The sequence below is a fragment of the Halichoeres trimaculatus genome, unplaced genomic scaffold, assembly GCF_033239565.1.
Source record: "Halichoeres trimaculatus isolate MK-OKI-2021-1 unplaced genomic scaffold, fHalTri1.1 fHalTri1_scaffold_9, whole genome shotgun sequence".
Lineage (NCBI taxonomy): Eukaryota > Metazoa > Chordata > Actinopteri > Labriformes > Labridae > Halichoeres > Halichoeres trimaculatus.
In genome coordinates, this window is record NW_027437188.1 from 27,054,451 (window position 1) to 27,074,604 (window position 20,154).

The following is a 20,154-nucleotide window of genomic DNA, read 5'->3' on the forward strand; positions in this document are numbered from 1 at the left end:
AGCAACAATCAGTACGTTTACATGCATGCAGCAGTCCTACTAAGATCATAGCTCGATTGTAAACATGCAGAAAAGAGAATTGAACTTCTGCCCCATCTTGAACATCTTGCTCATCTTAATATTTGTTTGTTGTGCTGGAGCACAGTGGGCCTATTTATCATGGTTACCTACTCCCTCATCCGGATGAAATTTGCTCACCTGGGGACCTGCCGCGTCTGTTTGAATCGGATAGTGTTAAATGAAGATTGTTCATTGCCTGATTTTCAACACAATGGTCAGCTACAGTTAACGGAGAAGTTGCTGAAGTATGTGTTAAGGGTATGTTCTGTATCTTCCTGAAAGTCATGGCGACAGTCATCGTAAGCTAAAAAAAAGGCTCCAGATAAACGGTTATAGTTTAAAGCTAAAAACTGTGTTAAGGCATCTAAGAAACGTTGTCTTCTGTGAAGGACAAGTTAGCTTAAATAAGCTAATAGATGAAAGGTCAAAAAATAATAGTTAGCCAAAATGTTTAATATATTTAGCCAAAGGTTGAGAAAAGTAATTAAAATATATGAGAGAGTAATGTCTTTATGGTATGCAAAAAGTAATAGCAACGGTCAATGTTAGCTAGAAAAAGCTATGATGAACAGTGGCTTAAAACTGTGCTGAAGCATTTGGAAAAGTAATCTTGAATGTAGAAAAAGTTAGCCATAGTAAGCTACTGGATGAAAGGTTAAAGCAATGACCAAAACTAACTGTTCACCCTATGGTTGATAGATTTAGGCAAAAAATTCAAATGTAGATTTAGAAGTTACTAAAAGAGAATCTACTCAAAGTTTGCTGAACGTCATAGCAATGTTCAGTGTTTGCTAGTAACTGGTAATTTTAAGATATCAATACAGGTAATGTTTTAGTTAGCTTTAGAAAAGTATTAGATGGTTAAAATTAGCAAGAAAGAAGCAACTGATACTTTAAAGAATGCATTGAAAGTTAGGTTCAGTTAGCTAGCTAAGGGTGATAGGTAAATGGTTTTAGCTTATAAATTGCACAAACGGCCAAATTATTACATTTGTAAAAAAAAAGCAACTGAACTACAATTTAAGAGGACAGTTTTATAGCTGGAAGTGAAAAGATTTTACAAACCTCCAAATGATAGCTTGATAAGTTAGCAAGCACAGTTAGCTCACAGTTAAAAGCAGCCCATGTCTGAATGTTTGAACCAGTGTAGCACAACAAATGTCTCAAAACTATCCTCAAATCAAAGCCAGTCTATAACAAAAGAAAGTACCCAAGTCCATGTTTATTATAACAACAATTAAGGAAAAAACAAAAACAAACAGTGACTCTGGGGTTTTGTGATGACCTCATCAGCTAGCTGTAGAGCAAGCTATTAGCCTGGAAATTGCAGTGGAGGCCACATGGGCTTAACACCCATTAGTACTTAAAGCTGCATAGAATAATTGAGGTTACAGATGCTTTTCCCTCCTCCTTTACCTACATCTCCATACACTACCACCTTGTGCCCTTCTAAAGCTCGCTTTGACGATTCTTGTCTGGGCTGAGCAGAGCTGCTGGAGCTGCAGAGAAATATGTAAGTAGGCAGGCTGGCTGGGTGGGTCGAGACACCGGTGCTAACTGCTAGTAGTAAACAGGAGGGGCAGAGAGGGTGCCCTGTAAGAGTGGTCCAGCTTAGAACAGCAGTGCCTTTTGTGTCTGCGAGTTTCTGTCGGTTATTTATAAACCCAGTAAACCCACAGCACATTCCAGGCTGCCACAGACGCAGAGAGAGAAGAGAGAGGGCTGCACCTCACCCATGTGTATCCTCTTTGTCTGTGCGTGCAGCTCCGTCCAGAGCTGTCAGGATCAGAGATGACCTTATTCACATGTGCTCCAATAAAGAAGTCAGAGACAGTCTTCTGTCCTGATTTGGAGGTGCATGGGAAACCTTTCTCTGCTCCTTTCGTCCTACTTGATTTTATTCATTCTTGGCTGTTGCATTTTTATGACCTCTGCTTGTGGTCTTCCATGACTCACATTAATCGGAGGGCGTTCTTCTTTGGCAGTGGATTCCTCAGTTTAATGTTAGCCTATTACTGTACTTGACTACTTAAAGAAGTGCAACTCTCTTTCCCTCCATCTGTCCAAATCCTCTGAGACTCTCTCCTCTGAGTTTGTGGAAAACATTAATCACATCCCTGGACAGCTTTTCAAAACCAGCATTAGACAAAAATGCATTCAGGCTTTTCCTGTTAGCACGGCGCCACATATTCTTTATCGTAAGACGGTGGAGCGCTCCTGGGAAATAAACATATGAAGGATCTGGCTTTCACTTGTTCCCTTATGCGAGACTTACTTAATAGCTTAATCTATATGTTTTATTTATTCCATTCACAGCTCTGGAGAGTCATTTAAGGGTCATCCTCCTCTTCCTCTTCCTCTTCCGCCATTTTGTTCTGGCTGCAGTTATATGCAGGTTTCCTGTGCCTGAGTCCAGAGACCAGCTGGAGGAAGTCCAAGCATTAAAGGATACCCCTTCCCCACCCTTTGAACCAGACTTCAATTTCTTACTTTCTTCAGAGGTCTGAGCTAACGGTCAAAAATGTGTATTTTTGAACTGCTCTGTAATTTCACTCCTGGATTTGTTTGTCTGACTGGGGTTTTTGATAAACATACAGATAAAGATAAGTTCTCTGTCTGAAAAAAGAATGACCAATCTGTAAAACACAAAGCTGCTCTGTGTTTTCTCTTCTGTCTCTTCCTGATTATTGGCAGGCTTCCCTTCCTTTAAACGTAAAGCCTGATTATAAAGCTCAGGGTCTGCTTTGCTTTGGCTCGCAGCCTAAGAAAATATTTAAAACACTGGAGATGGACTGATATCCAAAGGGAGAGTCGTGTCATCTCAGCTTAGGTCTTTGGAGAGCTGCAGACATTAAATGAATTACCTTTAAGCAGGTTTTAAATCAGTTTCAATCAACCTTTCTGCACAACTAAAACACATTAAACTGTGATTGAAACTCAAACTTGATTTCAGGGGGAAAAAATCTGGTAGACTGAAGCACAAGATGACATAAATGTTATAGCATCAACATAACACAAAGATATAACAAGTTATCTCCTCACTACTGCTAGCTACCTGTACCACAACCAAACTAACCTGTCACCAATTAGCCTTTATTAATCAATTGTAAACCCAATGAGATCAATCTGCTAATGTCTGATAAATCCTGGAAACATCATGGCTTTAATTTCCTGAAATTATCTAGAAATTGCTCAGAGTTCCTGTTAAAAGTGGGGGCAAGAGCTGTTCTTTGCTAAGACTTGAATCAACAATAAAAGAAGTGTGGAGAACTTGTGTGGGTGGAATGTTTTTAAATGCTAAAAGTTAGGGGAGTGACATAATCCTCTTTAATCACTCACTGGAAAAGTTTTTAATGATGAAATCAGCAAGTTAAGCCTGAAGAAAGCTGCTGAAGTCAACCCTAGTTGAAGTACAGATCAGCTTCTACAACAAGTGAATCCACTAAAGTTGATATTGTGTCCTAAAATGTCCTAAATTACTGTGATTTCTTTACTCAGCTATCTTTGTTAGGCAGTGAAAGAGGACTAACCTTTTAATATCCTTCCCTACTTAAACACTTTGTTGATTTAAGTGAGGCATTGCCTTAAATCTATGTATCAGACTAAGCCTTGTTTTATTTTACACATACAAAATCTCTTCCAACAGTCTGTTAAAAAATGAATACTGTGGTGTTTCAGAAACTAGAAATCTGATATATCCTGTTGGCATATCACTCTAATACACTCGCCAGCCATTTGCAGAATTAAATCCCTGCCAAGCTCATAATTTCCTCCACATTGTCCTTTATTTCCTGTCTCTGCAGTATAAAGTCACTGCTTTCACTATGCCACCGACGCAGTATTTTATTGTTGGTAGCCGAACTGTTTCCAGCCACAAAACCCAAATGAATAAAGGAGATGTGTTGGATGGAGTGAGGTGGATTTGTGCCTGAGGATTACATCATATTGTCTTAAAAAAAGCCCTGCAATAAGATATCACAGAAGTCTCTAGGAAACCAAGGCCTAGTGAGTGGCTGGTGACCTCTGCCTGCATCCGTGGGAGGCCTCAGATGTGTCTGTCAGGCTCGTGGAGCTGAATTACAAACACACTGCAGAGTGAACATGATGGAGAACAATTCCTTTCTAATCCTGCCTGTGTTTTCTGGAGGCTTTGACGTGTGTGTTTACGACAATTCCTCCTGAAAGAGGCCCTCAGGTCTGCAACACAGGAAGGTGCTGAGAGAGAGGGAAGGTTATTGAATGTTTGTGTACAAAGTTCTTTTTTTCTTTTCAGACTAAAACGATGTCAAAGAAGATCAAGAGATCCATTGAGGTTGAAGGTGTGAATGGATGACATGAAGGCAGGTCATGCTGCTTTAACTGGGTTATTAAAGGCTTGAACTTTGAACCTGCACTCTGCCCAGTCAGTCAGGCCTCCAACAGGGTGACACGACCCTGAAAATTGACACCAGAGTCTGCCATCCTTCTTTTTTTTGTCTGTCTCGTCTGCTTGTCTTTTATCAGCTCTGCTGCTGTTGTTTGCTTTTCTATGATGAGCAGTATGATGGGGTCAAATATACACCTTCAGATCTGTCATTCATCTGTCTGACTTCCCTGGATGGAGCAAGTTTAAGGGGGTTCAGGCACCTTAAGTTCCCATCTTCCTCCTAGTCTCTCCACTGAACTAGAAGCTCTCAGATCCCCCAAGAGAAGCTGGAGGAAGTTGTAAGAGTAAAAAAAAAACCTCTTAGCTCACTGAGCTGCCACTACAGTCCTGACCTTAAGTATCTAGAAAATTGATGGATGTTTATTCTGAGCCTCAGCAGGGGTTTGGCTCCAAGCTACACATCAGACCTTTTTATAACCGCTTGTGAGGGGGGGGTGAAGCCTCGGGTCTTTTGGTAGAGCACTACAGGTTGTTCCAAGGACTCTGCGTCTAACAAAAGGTGACCTGGTCTTTGCTGTCGAGGCTCCCGAGGCCTGAAACTCTCTGCCAGAGTGGAGCCTCGCCAGATCAGTAGCATCTTTCTAAAGCGCTACTCAAAGCGCAGTTGTACAGGGAAACATTTTTACAATGCTCTTTTATGTCCTGCTTTTTATGGCTGACTGTCTCCTCTTGGTAGAGTTTTTATTTCGATTGTCTTTGTTTCCCTTTTAGCTTCCCTTTTCTAACATCTTAATGCTCTCTGTAGTTGATGTAAATGCAGTGAAATTGTATCCCCAATTGCCCAATTAAATTCAGGCAGTCTGGATGAAATTAGAGGACGTTCAAACTGTCACATTTTAGCATTTTTAAAGTTCACCTGCATTAATTATAGACATAATAAGTGGTTTTAAAATGATAAAATTATATAAATAGACAGCCAGGTAACTGAAACGATGTGATTGTACATGTTTTTCCCTTAGAGCATCTCTCTACATATGGCCCAGACAGGATGAATATTTGATTTGTCCAATATTTTGTGCATCACTTAATCAGCTTGAAATGAAATCTGCACCCCAGAGTCTCTTCAGCGCACCAATCTGGGCTCATTTCGTTAAAAAGGGAGCTTAGAGGAGGCTGAATATGTCGCCGTTGCTGCTGTGAAAAGTATCAGGGTGGAGGGGGATAAGCTGGGACTGAGGCGTGCGACTACAGTGGAGAGAGGGGGCCAGTGAGGGGGGGTTGTGAGAGATACGAGAAGGGTCCAGATGTACAGCTCAGCTATAAAATGCACAGGGCTGGTCTGTAGCAGAAGGCAAACAGATGTGACTTTTAATGGGTGTAAGACAAGGAGGGAAGAAGGATCATGTGTGGATATGAGGTGTTACCATGCAGCTGAATGTCACTGAAGAGCTGTTTGTAACAGAGAGGAGGGACAGCGAAAGAAAGACCATCATCTGAAAGGGAACCATTACTAATGTGGTGTGGCAGCCTGTAATGGTCCATCATGGATACGAGAAAATGCAAGATCTAAAGAATTCAGCAGACATATTTCAATCTCTGTACTATTTATAGTTTATATGTGTGTGAGAGATTTTCTGTTTGTGTGTTTGTTCACATGTTGAGGCCTCAGGGTGCTACTTCTGTCAGAGGTCTGGGTTGTTTTATGAGGCAGACCAGACACAGGGTGTCATTGTGATTTATGGGACACCTCCTGGACTGTAGAGGGTACAATTGGTGTAAAATGACGCTGTACCCTTACAAGTATTGTTATACCTGCTCTTTGCCTCCTTGTTTTGTCACCTTTTAGAAGACAGTTTAATCTGGTAGATAGGATGTAGCTAATTTGCACTGTGCAAGTACTCAAAAATCTTTGGAAAACAGGATAAGATCTGTGGTTATCTGCCTATATGTTGAGCCACAAATAAAATTAATACAAATCTGACTGCATTGAAATTCTAAGCTAGAAATTTATGACTACAGTATCTTTGGGTTGTAGCTGCTGAGTGATACGTCTACAACGCTAATGCTAACTCTAAATTGTATGTTTCTCATTTAAAAGCATCTTTTCTTCCCTTTTTGAGTGTGTTTGATATTTAGAAGACCCATCACTAATGTCAAAGCTCTTTTGTCAAATTGCCACTCATTTTTAAAGCATGAACCCCAAGACTCCCTTGGACTCTGTTGGACTTTTATTTGATACTATAAAGGCGCCTTTGTTATGACATGTCTGTGACTTTGCGTTGTCAGTCGTCTGGTTTGGGTTTGTTTTCCAGATTTCAACGACATGGTCGGCATATGCATGTTATTATGAGTTGTTTTATTCATCAGTGATATGCATGGAGTTTATTTTCTTATTATGGATTGGCGCAGGAAGAATACACAAAGAAATGCTTACCAGCCATCTCAATGTTAAAAACTAGTCTATTAGATGGATTGTCGGATAAGGACTTTTTAGCTGCTTTGTTTTTCACAAAATGCTGATAATGTGTCTGAAATACTCCCTCCACATTTCCATTAATATTAATGTGTTGTGATGTGGGGGATTGAACCGCGGCTTCAGGAGACTTCCCAGAGCTGTGGTACAATAAGGAGTAGTGGGAGTTAAATGTGGGGTCAAATAGAGGTTAGAGCAGGGAAGCTGTCTAAACCCGACACTCCACACCCCTCCGCCAGCACTCCAGGAAACCAGGGTACCGGAGAAACAATAATGTAGAGGATTATGGGTAAAATTCATGCACAGTTGCTCTGGGTGTGTTTGCAGGGTGTAGCTAATTGAGCTGTGAGTGTGAAAGGCACATGCATGAAATCAAGTTGTGCTGAAAGGCTTATTCTAATGTGTGTTTAGTCTCATTATTAATATGTAATGGACTAAGAGTTCCCATGTGCAGACAGACTTAATGAGGCTAACATGCCTTTATGCCGTTTACTGTGTCGGTGCATATCTAGACTCTGTTTAATGCCAAATTTGACTTAGGAGGAGTGGGTGTGAAATTAGCTTTTGCACAAAGAATCCAAAAATGCAGCAGGCCTTCCAAGTCATGAGTTGGCTGATCACTGTGAGAGTGTAATGCCAGTCTGAGAGGGTCATGCTAAGGTAACTGATAAAGCACATCCAGCTGGTCTAAAGCCAGACCAGTTTTCTATTATCTCTATCAGTCTGTCTGTTCGACCCAGCAGGCTGGACTTGATGAAATGCAGGCTCACAGTAGAAGGTGTGAGTTACAACTGAACAGAGGAATCATGACACAATGTCCACACAATCCTGTGTAAACAGAAATGAGGTAAATCATTACTGCTGAGTGGAGTCGGAGGGGATTTTTCCGCACAGTAAATGATTGACCTGAACAGATTGACCTGATAAGAGTCTATCTTTCATGTCTTTTTGACCTTGACTGTTTATGAACAATTTCTTTCTTCACTTAGACAAAACTGTTTAAATATGGATTCAAACTATTATTGTTATGTTTCACCTTCTTTTTTTAAATGTTGCTAACTACATGTGTGATAACGGTCTAACAGGCTAACTGTTGTCATCTTAGCCCACTCAGATGGTGTTTTTTTCAGTATCATTTTAAAATTACATCAGAGTAAATATTAAAAGTTCTTTTTTATGCCCTAGTTTTTATCTTATCAGTAAGAGTTAGCACATTTAGCTACAAAGCTAATCAAACTTCAAATAAAAGCTAGCATGACTGGCAAAATAGCTAATTGTGGTAATCTTGGCCGAGTCAGACTCAGCTAACCCAGTGTCAGCATAAAGCCACCAACAGTAGTAGCTAACACTTGGTTATGTGTACATTCTTTGAAGGCATAAAATTGTGTTCATTTATTAAAAACTATTTTCATTTCATAGTATGACTTAAAAGTAAATTTTTGTCTGTCTAGCTAAACAGCTATCCATGCTAGGGTAAGCTGATTAAGCTTCAAATGAAGCTGGCTTGACCAGCAAACTAACTTACTGTAGTAATCTTAGTCCAGTTGGACTCCGTTTTTTGTTTCTTTGTTTTTTGTTTTGTTTTGCAAATTTAAGCCCTCTTCTTTGATATATGACTTATCTGTAAATATTAACCTGGTGAAATAGTTAGCATTACTCAGTCAAGTCAAGCTTATCATGCTACAAGCGAAAGCTAGCATGACTGGTAGATTACCCAGTTGGAGTAATCAAAGCCCATCCCAGTGTTTTCTCTAGAGCATGAGGAGAAAATGTGAACACCCATCATGCAAATTAAATGAATAGCATAGGGCTTTTTTGTCTGTTAAATTAAGAAAAAGGCATAAGACGAGGTAACTCTAAATCACTTCTGCTGTGATCTGGCGCTGCATGGAAAGTAAATTTCACTAGACTTCCAGGGGGGCGGGCTGCCTCTCTGTTTTGGGAAACACTGCATTCAGACTCAGCCAACCAAGTGTTAGCCCACAGCTATCAATAGTAAAACTTAATCAAGTGTTAGCTACAACTATTTAAAGTATGGAATTGTTTTATTGGCAATTTAATTCTCTTTCCATTATATACACTGTGATTTGTCAGTAAATGTTAGCCTTTCTAGCAAAATAAATTTACTTACTTAGCCAGGGAAAGCTAATCCAGCTTTAAAGGAAAGTAATTTTGGTCAAATGCTAGTTTAGCTAAAATAATGCAATTTGATCCAACTTCATTATGGTTAAAAGTGTTTTTTTCATGTACTCAAACACCCTTTTTATTTACTAGGGTTGTTGTTTTCAAATTAGCTGGAAAACATAAATAAAGTGTTAGAAACTGACTGTCTTTTCAACAAGATCTGAGGCTAATGTTAGGGAATCAAACTAGCTAAGTTTAGCTGCAAGAAGCTACCAGTATTCTTCTAGCTGGTGAAATCAACTGTTTCTGGTAAGAAGTAAGAGCTTGTTTGTCTGCCCATGTGTGAAATAAAAGATTTTTTTAACTCAATGATTTAGAGCGATAAATCTGCCACTTTTTCATTGTAAACTGCCCTCTACAGTTTGAATTTAAAGCTAAAGAGTAGACATTTCTTACTGGTATCTTTTATGTTTTGTTTGATCAACATTTTATACCTAAAAACAAGAATGCAGATGTGATTCCTGAGTTGTTTTCTATTAAGACAGCAGATTCATTTATCCACACCAGTTTGCTTAAAACAAAAGCATGGATTGTTTTTTTAACTCACAACAACAAAGCATGAAGTAAATGCAAGTGCAAATCAGGATTCTCAAAAATGGTTCACATGACAATCAGATGCCTGGAATCACATGATAGCTGCACATCAGTGTCAAGAGATATGCTGTTTTTATTATCTTTCACTGTGGAAGGAGGGCTCTCTCCAAAAGTTGCATATTTTTGGTATAAAATGTCAGACTAGCTTGGACTGAAGAGTGAAGTGGAGAGAAAAGGATGCAATTTAAATATTTTCCACATTAGTGTGGGTGCGTTCGTATTTGTATGCAGCTGGTTTACACTTGCTTTTTGTTACATGTCATAAAAAAGAGAAATAAAGACCAGTTATAGAGGCAGAGTGGTCTTAACACCATTGGGAGTGAAGAATGCACCCCCTGTTGTCCTGACCTTTGACCTCACTGAATGTAGGCCTCAAGGGCAGCCCACGCCTGTAGAGACACAATGCTGCAGATACCTATTGAGCCATGGCTTTTTACTCCTTTACAATCCCCCCTGCTTTTTTATGCTGCCTTCTTTACTACATAAAAACTTCTCCCCGTACAGAGTCCAAGTTTGGGTTTAGAGCCTGTATTCAGGGGTTTTCTTTTGTGCCTCCACACAAGGCTGCAAGGAGGGAAACACCCACACACCTCCCTCCCTCACCCTCTCCTCTCTCCTCTCTGTTTCTCACTCCCTTTTTCTTCTCCTTTTCTGTTATTTACCCTAAGCCCTCTGACATTCTGGCACCTGTTTTCCTCACAAAACCCGTTAATTTATCACTGAATTATTAACTAAGGGCCCTGAATGTGTCTGGCACTCAGTGACATGTCCTGACTTCATTTGGGGGGGTCGTGGTTGCTGTGGCAACAGGGGGGCCTTTATCGAAAAAGCAATTTAGCCAGCGCCTCTTTCTCGTCTGCTTTCTGGAGGATCCACCTCCAAAATGGTTCGGCTGGTGAATGTTACGGGATTGATAAAATAGTCGAGGCGACAGCAGCATTTTGCATTGAAAGACGGAACGAGAAAGCCTGGAAAGTGCATTTGCCCACCACAATGAAGCATGTAGTGCAGGATGAGCCTCTGTAATGAGCCCACTGGAGGCGGCTGCAGTGAGAGGCCTGTACTTTTTATATTTTGGGAATATAGCTGACACTCAAGGGGGTGGATGGCGGATAATGGAAGTGGTTAGAAAATCGAAATCTGGTAGCATTTTTCAAAATGACTCCAGTGAGGCAGAAATCTATGATAGGGAAGCCCAGAAGATGAGAGCAAAGTTGTTGTGGTGCTTTTTTGCAAGTTGAATGGATATGCACAAGATGAATTTAAAGAATACAAAGAGGTGGGTCATCGCTGTAACACAGAGCTGGGCAGCAACCCTGCAGCTGTCACAGGGGTTGAGATGTGTATTTCACCACCCAGGGCGGTGAAGACTCTTGACCGAGGTAAAGTGATAGTCGGGTCTGAGCAGCACACATGGAAGCACAGTGTTACACACACTGGCCTGTGCAGTGTTGGCTGAAGTATGGCTAAGAGGTGGGAGGGGAGGTCTCCCTTTGTAGCCTTGAAGAGCAGCAACGGGGTTTTGAAGTGGATACAGGCAGTTACTGAGAGCCTGAGGAGCAGATTGAGCAGAGGCGGACTGCAGCATGGAGGAATGTAAGTCAAAATTGGCTGCAGGGGCCGAGAAAAAAGAGAATTATAGCCGTGTAGGAAGGAGATGTGGGGTGCTAGTGAACCGAGGAGGAGTTTGGTCCATGCTGTCTGTAAAAAGCGAGAATTCAAGATTTTTACCCAAAGCTGCCCATTAAATGATAAAACGATCCACCTTTATCCACAGCCATTGATAATATCCGCAGCCATTTCTGACGTTACGCCAGGGATGGGGAGCTTTGATACTGATGCTGTATGAGCAATGGGAATTTTCCAAGTCATTTTCTGACTCACTTGCCATCTTACCATTTGCTGATCAATAATCAGCTGAATCAATAATGTGCAGTGACATGGTGCCGCATTTTTAAAGAATATTATTTTGAAAAAACATTACAATCATCAACGGCTGTTAGCAATTTAAGCTAAAAGGTGGCTAAAGGCCATTAGTAGAGAAGGTAGGAATGCTGTTTGCAAGGGCATGGTTGGAAACTCCAATTAGCTGTTATTAAATTTGTATGTTCATTAATTTAATTATTTTTTTTTACCTTCATATTGTCTCACACCACTACTAGAAGATAGCATTAGCATACAGCAGCTTCTTAGCCAACATAACCATACAAATGGAAACATTCTAGGATTCGCAATCGTTTAAAAGTAGTCAAGTAGCTAACAGTTGGTCAAATTGTGTTTTTTTTATGTTTTTTGGAAAGAATTTGAGAGATTTTCCAACCAACCAAGCAGTTTTACATTGAAATGCATCTCTTCAAATGAACTGAGTTCATGAGCGGATTGACTAAATCCTCTTTCCCTGCACTTAGGAATTCTGTAGTTTCATGATCCTGAGATGGAGAAATTCACATTCACTCTCTTCTCTTTAATCCAAGCGATCAGATGTTTTATCACCATTTGTCCCTCATGTAATACTCTGAGATAAAAGACTGTGCTGCTATCAGCATCACAGCAGGATGCCTCTCATGTCATCTATTGTAAAGGCCTGACTCTCCTTTGTAGTGCCACCGTTATTATGAAGCAGCTATGGGAGCGTCTGGCAGCTGCCTCGGGCCTGACCAGCCCAGTGAATGCAGATCTGTGAGGAGATAGAGCTCCAGCAAAGATAGGTGAACTGGGAGCTTTGAGTGATGAAATTTCTTCCACTCTAGTTCCTTCAGCACACCAGGGCCACTGCAGAGACCAAACCGCTCCTGACACAGGCCGAGTTTTACCACAGGATCGGGCTGCAAGTGACTTCTAAACAGACAAAAACGGAAACACATGTGGATATATTTCAAACTCCCAGCTCCTTAATCTGAAGGGGTTTCTCCATGTAAGCCAACCTCCTCTTAAAGTGCAGAGTGTTGCCATAAAGTGCAACAGTGCAGAGCGGCATGAAAGTGATCGCCACGCATGACATTTAACATGGAAATGTGGATCTATCTGGGGAGAAGATTTATTTCTCCCTGTTTTTTTCATGTTCCCATACCATCCACAGAGGGCACACATTGGAAATGAACAGAGAAGCTGATCCAAAAAAGAGGTTAAAAATGGATACCACTGCCTGTTTTCTCTACTTTTTAGCTGAGGTATGTTCATGTGATATGTTCAGTGCGATTTGTTCCTCTTCAGGGTATGGATCCCCAGCCATGCGTGATCCAATTAGCATGATGAGCACTGGGCGTAGTGTGAGGCTAATGCCTGCATGTTCAAGAGAGTAAATGGATTGTTAGTATGGATTTTCAGCTCTCCCCAGAGTCTTAACAGTTGGTGGGCTCTCTACAGGGGTTATTGGCCTCCTTAAACCAGTGTGTAACTATATATCTCAGGCCTACCGACTGGCCCTATGGTTACACACTCTGTTAGTGCTGGTAATGAATAGAGGTGCCCTTCGAGAAATCTGGGAGTGGCAGAATGCAATCTTGATGCAGTGAACACTGTCTGCAAGCAGTTTGAATGTTAATTAGTGACTGGCTAAGTGCTGGACATATTTTTTTGTATTCTCCAGGAGATATTGGACCTTGTCCACAAGAATTAATATTCTGTTACCTTGGTAGACCTCTGAATACTTTTCTCAAGTACTCTATGCAAAAAATATCAAAAATATTGATTCAGTCTTTTGTGACAGCTCCTGATTTATAGTTTTGTCAAAAATGCAAGTATCGAACCAAGTATAATGGTTATGGCTTTGTAAAAAGAACAGATTAGCATATGCTTAATTTTTCATAGCAAGCATCAAAGTAAGGTGTTAAAAAAATGAAGCCAAAGTGCAAAAACGGTAGGTCCTCAGGTGCCCCCTTGAGGCTAACTCCAAAATTCAAGGATTCTTCATTAGATCCCATGTAAATATGTACTTTTTACAGAATATCAAAACATTTTGAAAAACTGGTTTGTAAAAATGACTTTTGTTTTTTGATATAGTTACTAGTAAGAGTTTATTTTATCAAAGCTAGAAGTTGTATTTTAAATTTGCATTCTTAAGGACAAATTGATGTACAGGTGGTTGAGTTGTGTCTGTTTGTGGCGCCTGTGTCCTGGACATATTTGTTGTAATTCTCTAAGAAATTTTGAATCTTGGTTGCAAGACATGGAAATTTTGATACCTTGTTAGAACCTTGATTTCTTTTCTCAAGTCATCTTTCATGTTGAAAATGTCATTTTTACATAGTCTGCTTTATTATTTTGTAAAAGCTAGCAGCAATCTACAGTTGTGAATACAGGGCCAGCACCAAAGTGCAAAAACTGCAGTTCCTCAGGTGTCCACTTGAGGCTGACTCCAAATATCGAGGCCTGGTTTGGTCCCATGTTAAAATCTACATTTTTTTTACAGCTAATAAAAACATCTTTATAGCCTTGTTCCAGAAATGGTTTGGGGTACCTAGCTCATTTATTTATTCGTACACATTTCAGGGATAACTAATAATAACAAGACATTAAGGTTTTTTGATTATAGCATGTTTTATCATAGCTAAGAATTAAACCAATAACCTGCGTCAGGTTATCAACCTAAGTTTGAGTCACATGTAAACATGTAACATGTAAAATATGGTGCCCTTAGACTGTACATAATTAATGTCACAGAATCTCCAATTTTTTTACAGCCCATGTGTATAAATGAAAAAATAAGCTATTAATTTAATAGTAATAGTTTGATATTTTTATGTAAAATTGGATAAAAATTGACTTTTTTTAAGTAAACTGCAGCTTGCTAGCTAAGCATAGCTTTTTTGTTGCTAAAATAGCTTACTTAGTTCAATAGAAAGTTTGTAACAGTCTGCCTAAAGTTGACTTCTTAAATTTTTTTATCTTGTTCATTAAATACAGGTAGCTGAAGTAGCTTTGTCAAGCTATCTCTTAAAAAGGCTAAGCAAATGCCTGCTAGCTATGGAGCCCTATTTTTAGTACACTCACAAGATTGATTTCAACCTTACCATCTGACTCAAAGACAGAAAATATTTCCTGTCAAACTATTAATCTTCTTGACTCACCTCGAGTACAGCAGCACGTATTAAAAACACTTTGAAACTCGAGTCATGTTACAGACTAATAAAACCTGACAAGATGACAAAAACATCTTTCACACTGCTTCTTACAGTGGCAAACTGTTACGCTGAGGAATGAAGGTGGATTCGACACTGATTTATGTGGGATTTTCTGTACAACATATCATGTCACGTTCTGTATTTATTGTCTCAGATGTTACAGACAGCCTGCGGCTTGACACTGAAATTGTTATTTTGGTTAACGGATCATGCAGTATGTGATCCTCATGTTTTCTCCTCAAAAGGAAGGGAAAAAGAGGGCTGCTGTTGTTGTGAAACCTTATGTCTTTGTTGTTTGAATGAGGATTTTTGCCTTTACAGTGAAATATGACAATGAAAACTCAACACTGCACCCCACCCAGACACGAGGAACTCTCCACATGATGTATGCTTGTTTACGACAGACTCCAGGACGTGTTGCTTTTGTAGTTACAAGGTCGGTCGTCCTCCCTGAAATCCGAACAGCTCTTTCATGCTAAAGGCAGATCTGAACCATCAGAGGATTAAGCATGCAGAGACACTCTGATGTGCAGCCAGAATCACCAGGCAGACGTTGTTCCAGGATGCAGTAAATTAGTAGAGAGACAAAGAGGGGGAATTGGTTGATAAACAAATCTCTCAGCTGTTCTCTTGATGCTACAGCATGAGAGACATGTACACAGAAACCTTTGATTCGATACAAAGCCACTGCTCCCTACCTTTTAAATAAATATCTCTTTGTATCATACTTTAATGTATTTTCAGAGGATTTTCGTTAATCTGATGTGAAACAGTGGATTGATGTTTCTTTTAAACCATGCTAGCAGCAACATATACATGGTTTTCTGTAGCCTGTGAACAAGAAAAATCTGTATCCCCATGTGGATGATGACCACATGATGCTTTGTTGAGGCATTTTTAGGGACAACCAAGGTGGTTGCTGCTAATATCAGACCTTAGCTAGCTCTTCCTAGCTTTTTGTCTGGATGTAGCTATTCTATGCTACCTCACATTAAGTACAAATGGTGCGCAGAAGCAAATGCTAAACATATTTTATGTTAAAACAGAAGGTGGATGAAATTTTGGATAATCTAAGCTAGCTATTATGCTAGCACATTAAACACAAATAAATGTACCCAGCACATCATGAAGTGAGCGTTGTCATTTTTAGCATAAAGTTTAACAGTTTTGATTATAAAAAAACATCAAAAACATGTGTTAGCTAGGATCATGGTGTTAGCTTAAACGATTTAGCAGATGTTAGTCAAATTATCTGTAATTTCCAAACTCCTGAAAAAAAAATCTACCATATGCCAGACTAACTGGAAACCTCTTGACATGAAACTTTATTTGACTTTTGCTAGTTCAAAACCAATCCCTCTTTTCCTCTGTCGCATGTCCGTCTCACTCTCTGTCTGTGAAATCTGTCTCCAAATGTCACATCATCATCCAGCAGGAGCTGGTAGCTGATTGAAAAAGCTGCCGTAACCCAGAGTCAGTCTCAGTTTTGGGAGGCTGTCACTGTTAATGCCCTTAACCTCACGAGTTTGTGAGCTGAGATTGAGTTTCCAGAGCAGCAGGGAGCGTGTGCTGAAGCTGTTGACTGTGGCAGACGCTGGAGTTTGTCTCTGTCCAACTTCCAGACCGACATTGACTGGTGGCTCCGGGTCGTCTTGGTCTTGGTCTGGGGTTAGGCCTTCTGACCTATGGTGTCAGAAAGGGCATGTGGTTGATGCTTTGGAGAGTTCATGACAGTGTGTTACTAAAGAGGAAACACATAATGATAAAATACACACTTTTGAAGATGTTTAGATATCAGTGTTTGTGCTGAACTGCTTCAGTGCAGTCACTGTTTTCATGAAAAGAGCAACAAAAGGATTATACTAACCTGATGCTCAACTGTAACCAAGCTTACATCAGGGAACCTTAAGAAAACTGGTGCTTCCTTAACTTGGCACGTTACTGGTCAGCTTTCCAGACATTACACATGTCATATATTATTACAGGTATTTAAGTGTTTGGCTGGATACTGCAGGTAATAAATTTTAATGGAGTTTGAGCGTGTGTTGTACACTTTTTCCCTCCGCTGGTTGTTTTTTAGTGCATCTCTTTAAATATCTCCCTGCTGCACAGCCATCAGACGTTTTACTGGGCAAACTGGTCAGAAACTAAAGCATAAAGGGGATTTAAAGGGACCATGTTCCTTATTTCTCTAATTAGAAGTAAGAAAATGTGCGACTTCACAGGAATTCTTACTTCTTTACCTTCTGTCTCTCTTATGTTTCTTCCACTACTTCATCTTTTTTTGTCCTTTCCATTTCCTTTGTCTTCTTTTTCTACATATTCATTTTCTTCTTCTCCTCCTCTCCTTCTTCCTCCCATTGGCTTTGATCTTTTTAGTATTCTTCATCTTCATCCTTTTTGTCTTTATCTTCTTTGTCCTTTTTTTTAGATGTCTCTATTTTCTTTTTCCTTTTTCTTCCTTGTCTTTTGCACCTTTTCTTTTCTTGTCATCTTTTTGTCTTCTTCTTCATCCTGGCTTTTTCTTCTCTTTCTGCTGCTTACTCTTTTCCTTCCTCTTCTCTGTCTTTCTCTCATCCTCATCTTTGTCTTGTTTTTTGTTTTTTCTTTTCTCTTTTCTCCTCTCCCTCTACTTCTTCTTTCTCTTTTCAGTCCTGTTCTTTATATTTGTCATTTTTACTCTTTTTGTCTTCATCTTCTTTTTTATCTGTTTTTCTTGTTTGTCATTTTCTTCATCCTTGTCTTCACCCCATCTTTCTTTTCATCTTTGTCTTCTGTGCTTCATCGTCCTTTTCTATGATTACTTTTTCTCCTATTTTCTCTCTTATCTTTTGTCTTTATTTTCTCCCTTCATCTTTGCTTTTATCGTCCTTTTCCGTTCTTCTTCTTCTGATCTCTTTCCTGTCTTCTTGCTCATCTTCATCATCTTCCTCTTCGTCTTCCTCTGCTCCTTCCTCATGTCCTTCTCCTCCTCCTCCTCTTCCTTCTTCTTCTCTTGTTCTGTCTGAAGCTGTAACGTTGCACGGTGCAGCTCGCAGCTTTTTACACGCCCGGCTGTTTTCTATTCACAGCGCAGGACTCTTCTCTCTCTGATATGGAAAGCGAGCTTCAGAGATGTGAAATGCTTGATCTTCTCTTTGATCTTACACTGATGGCTGAACTCTATAAATAGCGTGAGTTCATGCAGATTTTCAGCACAGAGGCTCTTTTCTTGACTTTATGAGACCATATTGATATCATCTCATCATTTTGGAGTTATTATTACAAAGCTCAAGGTCAGTGGGTTCTTTTAAATGCTTGTGAAAGTTCGGGTTACCTTTCCAGGAGCTCCTATAATTCACACACTTGAGAAGGACTCTGATTTTTCAGCTACATACTCTTCTTTTAATATTATTCATGGCACAGCAGGGAGCAGGAGTTTGCTCCAGTTCAGCTTCTTTAAAGTGCAGCAGCGTGCCTCTCACCCTCTGCTAATTCACCTTAGGGCTGACTGCACTCCTGTATCTTTTATTCTGCCGTCTACTCTCCTGAGTCTCTTTTAAACCGCAGACATTGTGTTTGTCCTATAAAACATATACTCTGCTCTGTTGACGTTTGTTTCTTTTATGCTGTAGTTTTTCATGTGAAGCCTCTGCAGCTGACCTGAATATGTAACTTAAGACTGACTTACAGTTTTTTCCAGCTCTGAAAATGTAATAAATATAAACTTTAAGGTCCTTTCTCCCACCGTTCCCAGCCTCTTATTCCTTTTATTTTATTCTCTCTACAGATGAAGCTGTGGAACAAGTACAAGGTAACCAGCATCCCATCCCTGGTGTTTGTGGACGCCACTACAGGGAAGGTGGTGTGTCGAAACGGTTTACTGGTGGTCAGAGACGACCCTAAAGGTGAGATCTGAAATCACACACACACATACACACAAACATCCAGTACTGGTGAAGACAACAACACTGATTTATTTTCAGCCACGAACCTCGAGCCCTGACCTTAACCCCCAAACTAAATGGCCCAACCACAAACCAATCAACCATAAACATATCACTGTGTAATGGGCTGATGGGAAAATATTTGGGGGTCAAAAGGACAGAGCAACAGTGATGAGTTTATTACGCATTCTGTCATCATGTGTAACCCTGATTTTTTTGTGGATAGCATTCATCAATTTTATGGGGGCTTCTTACTTTCATAGAAACCCCCACCTTGAAAAAAAGACAGTAACACAATCAAACTCACATTCTGGGGTCACATGAGATCATGACTCTGCCTGTAGACCTGTCCCCCATTAAGAAAGCACTAAAAGCAGTTTGGAGCACGTTTTCCTGCAGTGGTCTTGGATGAAAAAAAAACAACTTAAACTAAAACATTTTTTTCATTGCAACAAATTTCATGAGAGTTGAACATAAGCTACTGCTGAGTGAATTTTTGAGTGTTCCCGATCGTTAACTCAATACAAGTAGGGATGATGCACCTCTGACTTTTCCCAGCTTCAGTGTCGATAGCTCCAGTTTAAACATTGCAAAACTTTGTGATGCAGCATAAATAAGTGAGATAAAGTGTTTAGAGTGCAGTGACTTAGAAGCTCACACCTACAGATACACACACACAAACACACACAGATGTTTACAACATGTCTGGTCATAGTTCCCTGTAGACACCTCAGAGCCACATTGTTCATAACATTTAGCATCCATTTTTCCCACGTTGCTTGTGTTGATGCTTTTATAATTACACATCTGTATGAATATTATTATAGTGCGTCCATGCTTCTTTCACTCATCTACAAACCCTATAATTTCTGCACTTTGAAGTGGGAACAGAGAATTAACAAGAGCTGGCTTGCATTCCTTTCCTGCTCTGAGGACATCCTCTGGAGCTGAAAAACTCTCAATATTTAGAGCGATGCCTCTTCAGCGTCTGTCAGGCCAGGCTGGAAAAAACCATTAGTCATATGAGGAGGGAGAAAAGCAGGACAGTGGCAGCAAAGCTACAAAGCAGAAAGGGTTTGGCATGTTTGTGGCAGTATTTTCTTCCTGTTAAATGAAGCCGGTCCAAAGCTGCAGTATTACCCATGATTCATTTACCATTTCTCCAAACTTCATGTGGTCAGAGAACGGATTAAACTCTGACCTTAGGAGCAAATATGAGCTCTGACGTTTGATTATGCCCCTGTTTTCCAACAATTCTTCATCACTTTCAGGAAAAACTGGTTTTTATTTTGCTTCATTGCACATTTAGATTTATTTTGCGATTTGAGAGTCAAGCTGTGTGCGGCTCCCAAACTGACAAATCAATACAAGCTCTGGTTAGAAAGAGAAGCACATTAAAAGTTGACAGGGGGGGGCCTTGTATGATTA

General features: G+C 40.0%; 1 protein-coding gene across 1 annotated transcript in view; it reads left to right on the plus strand.

The window, feature by feature from the left end:
- nxn (nucleoredoxin) overlaps positions 1–20,154 on the plus strand; it is a 65,367-nt gene that overhangs the window by 29,840 nt on the left and 15,373 nt on the right. Inside the window, exon 2 of the mRNA XM_074679596.1 lies at positions 18,570–18,687. Within this exon, the coding sequence (XP_074535697.1) occupies positions 18,570–18,687 (118 nt within the window). The remainder of the gene's footprint in view (positions 1–18,569; positions 18,688–20,154) is intronic.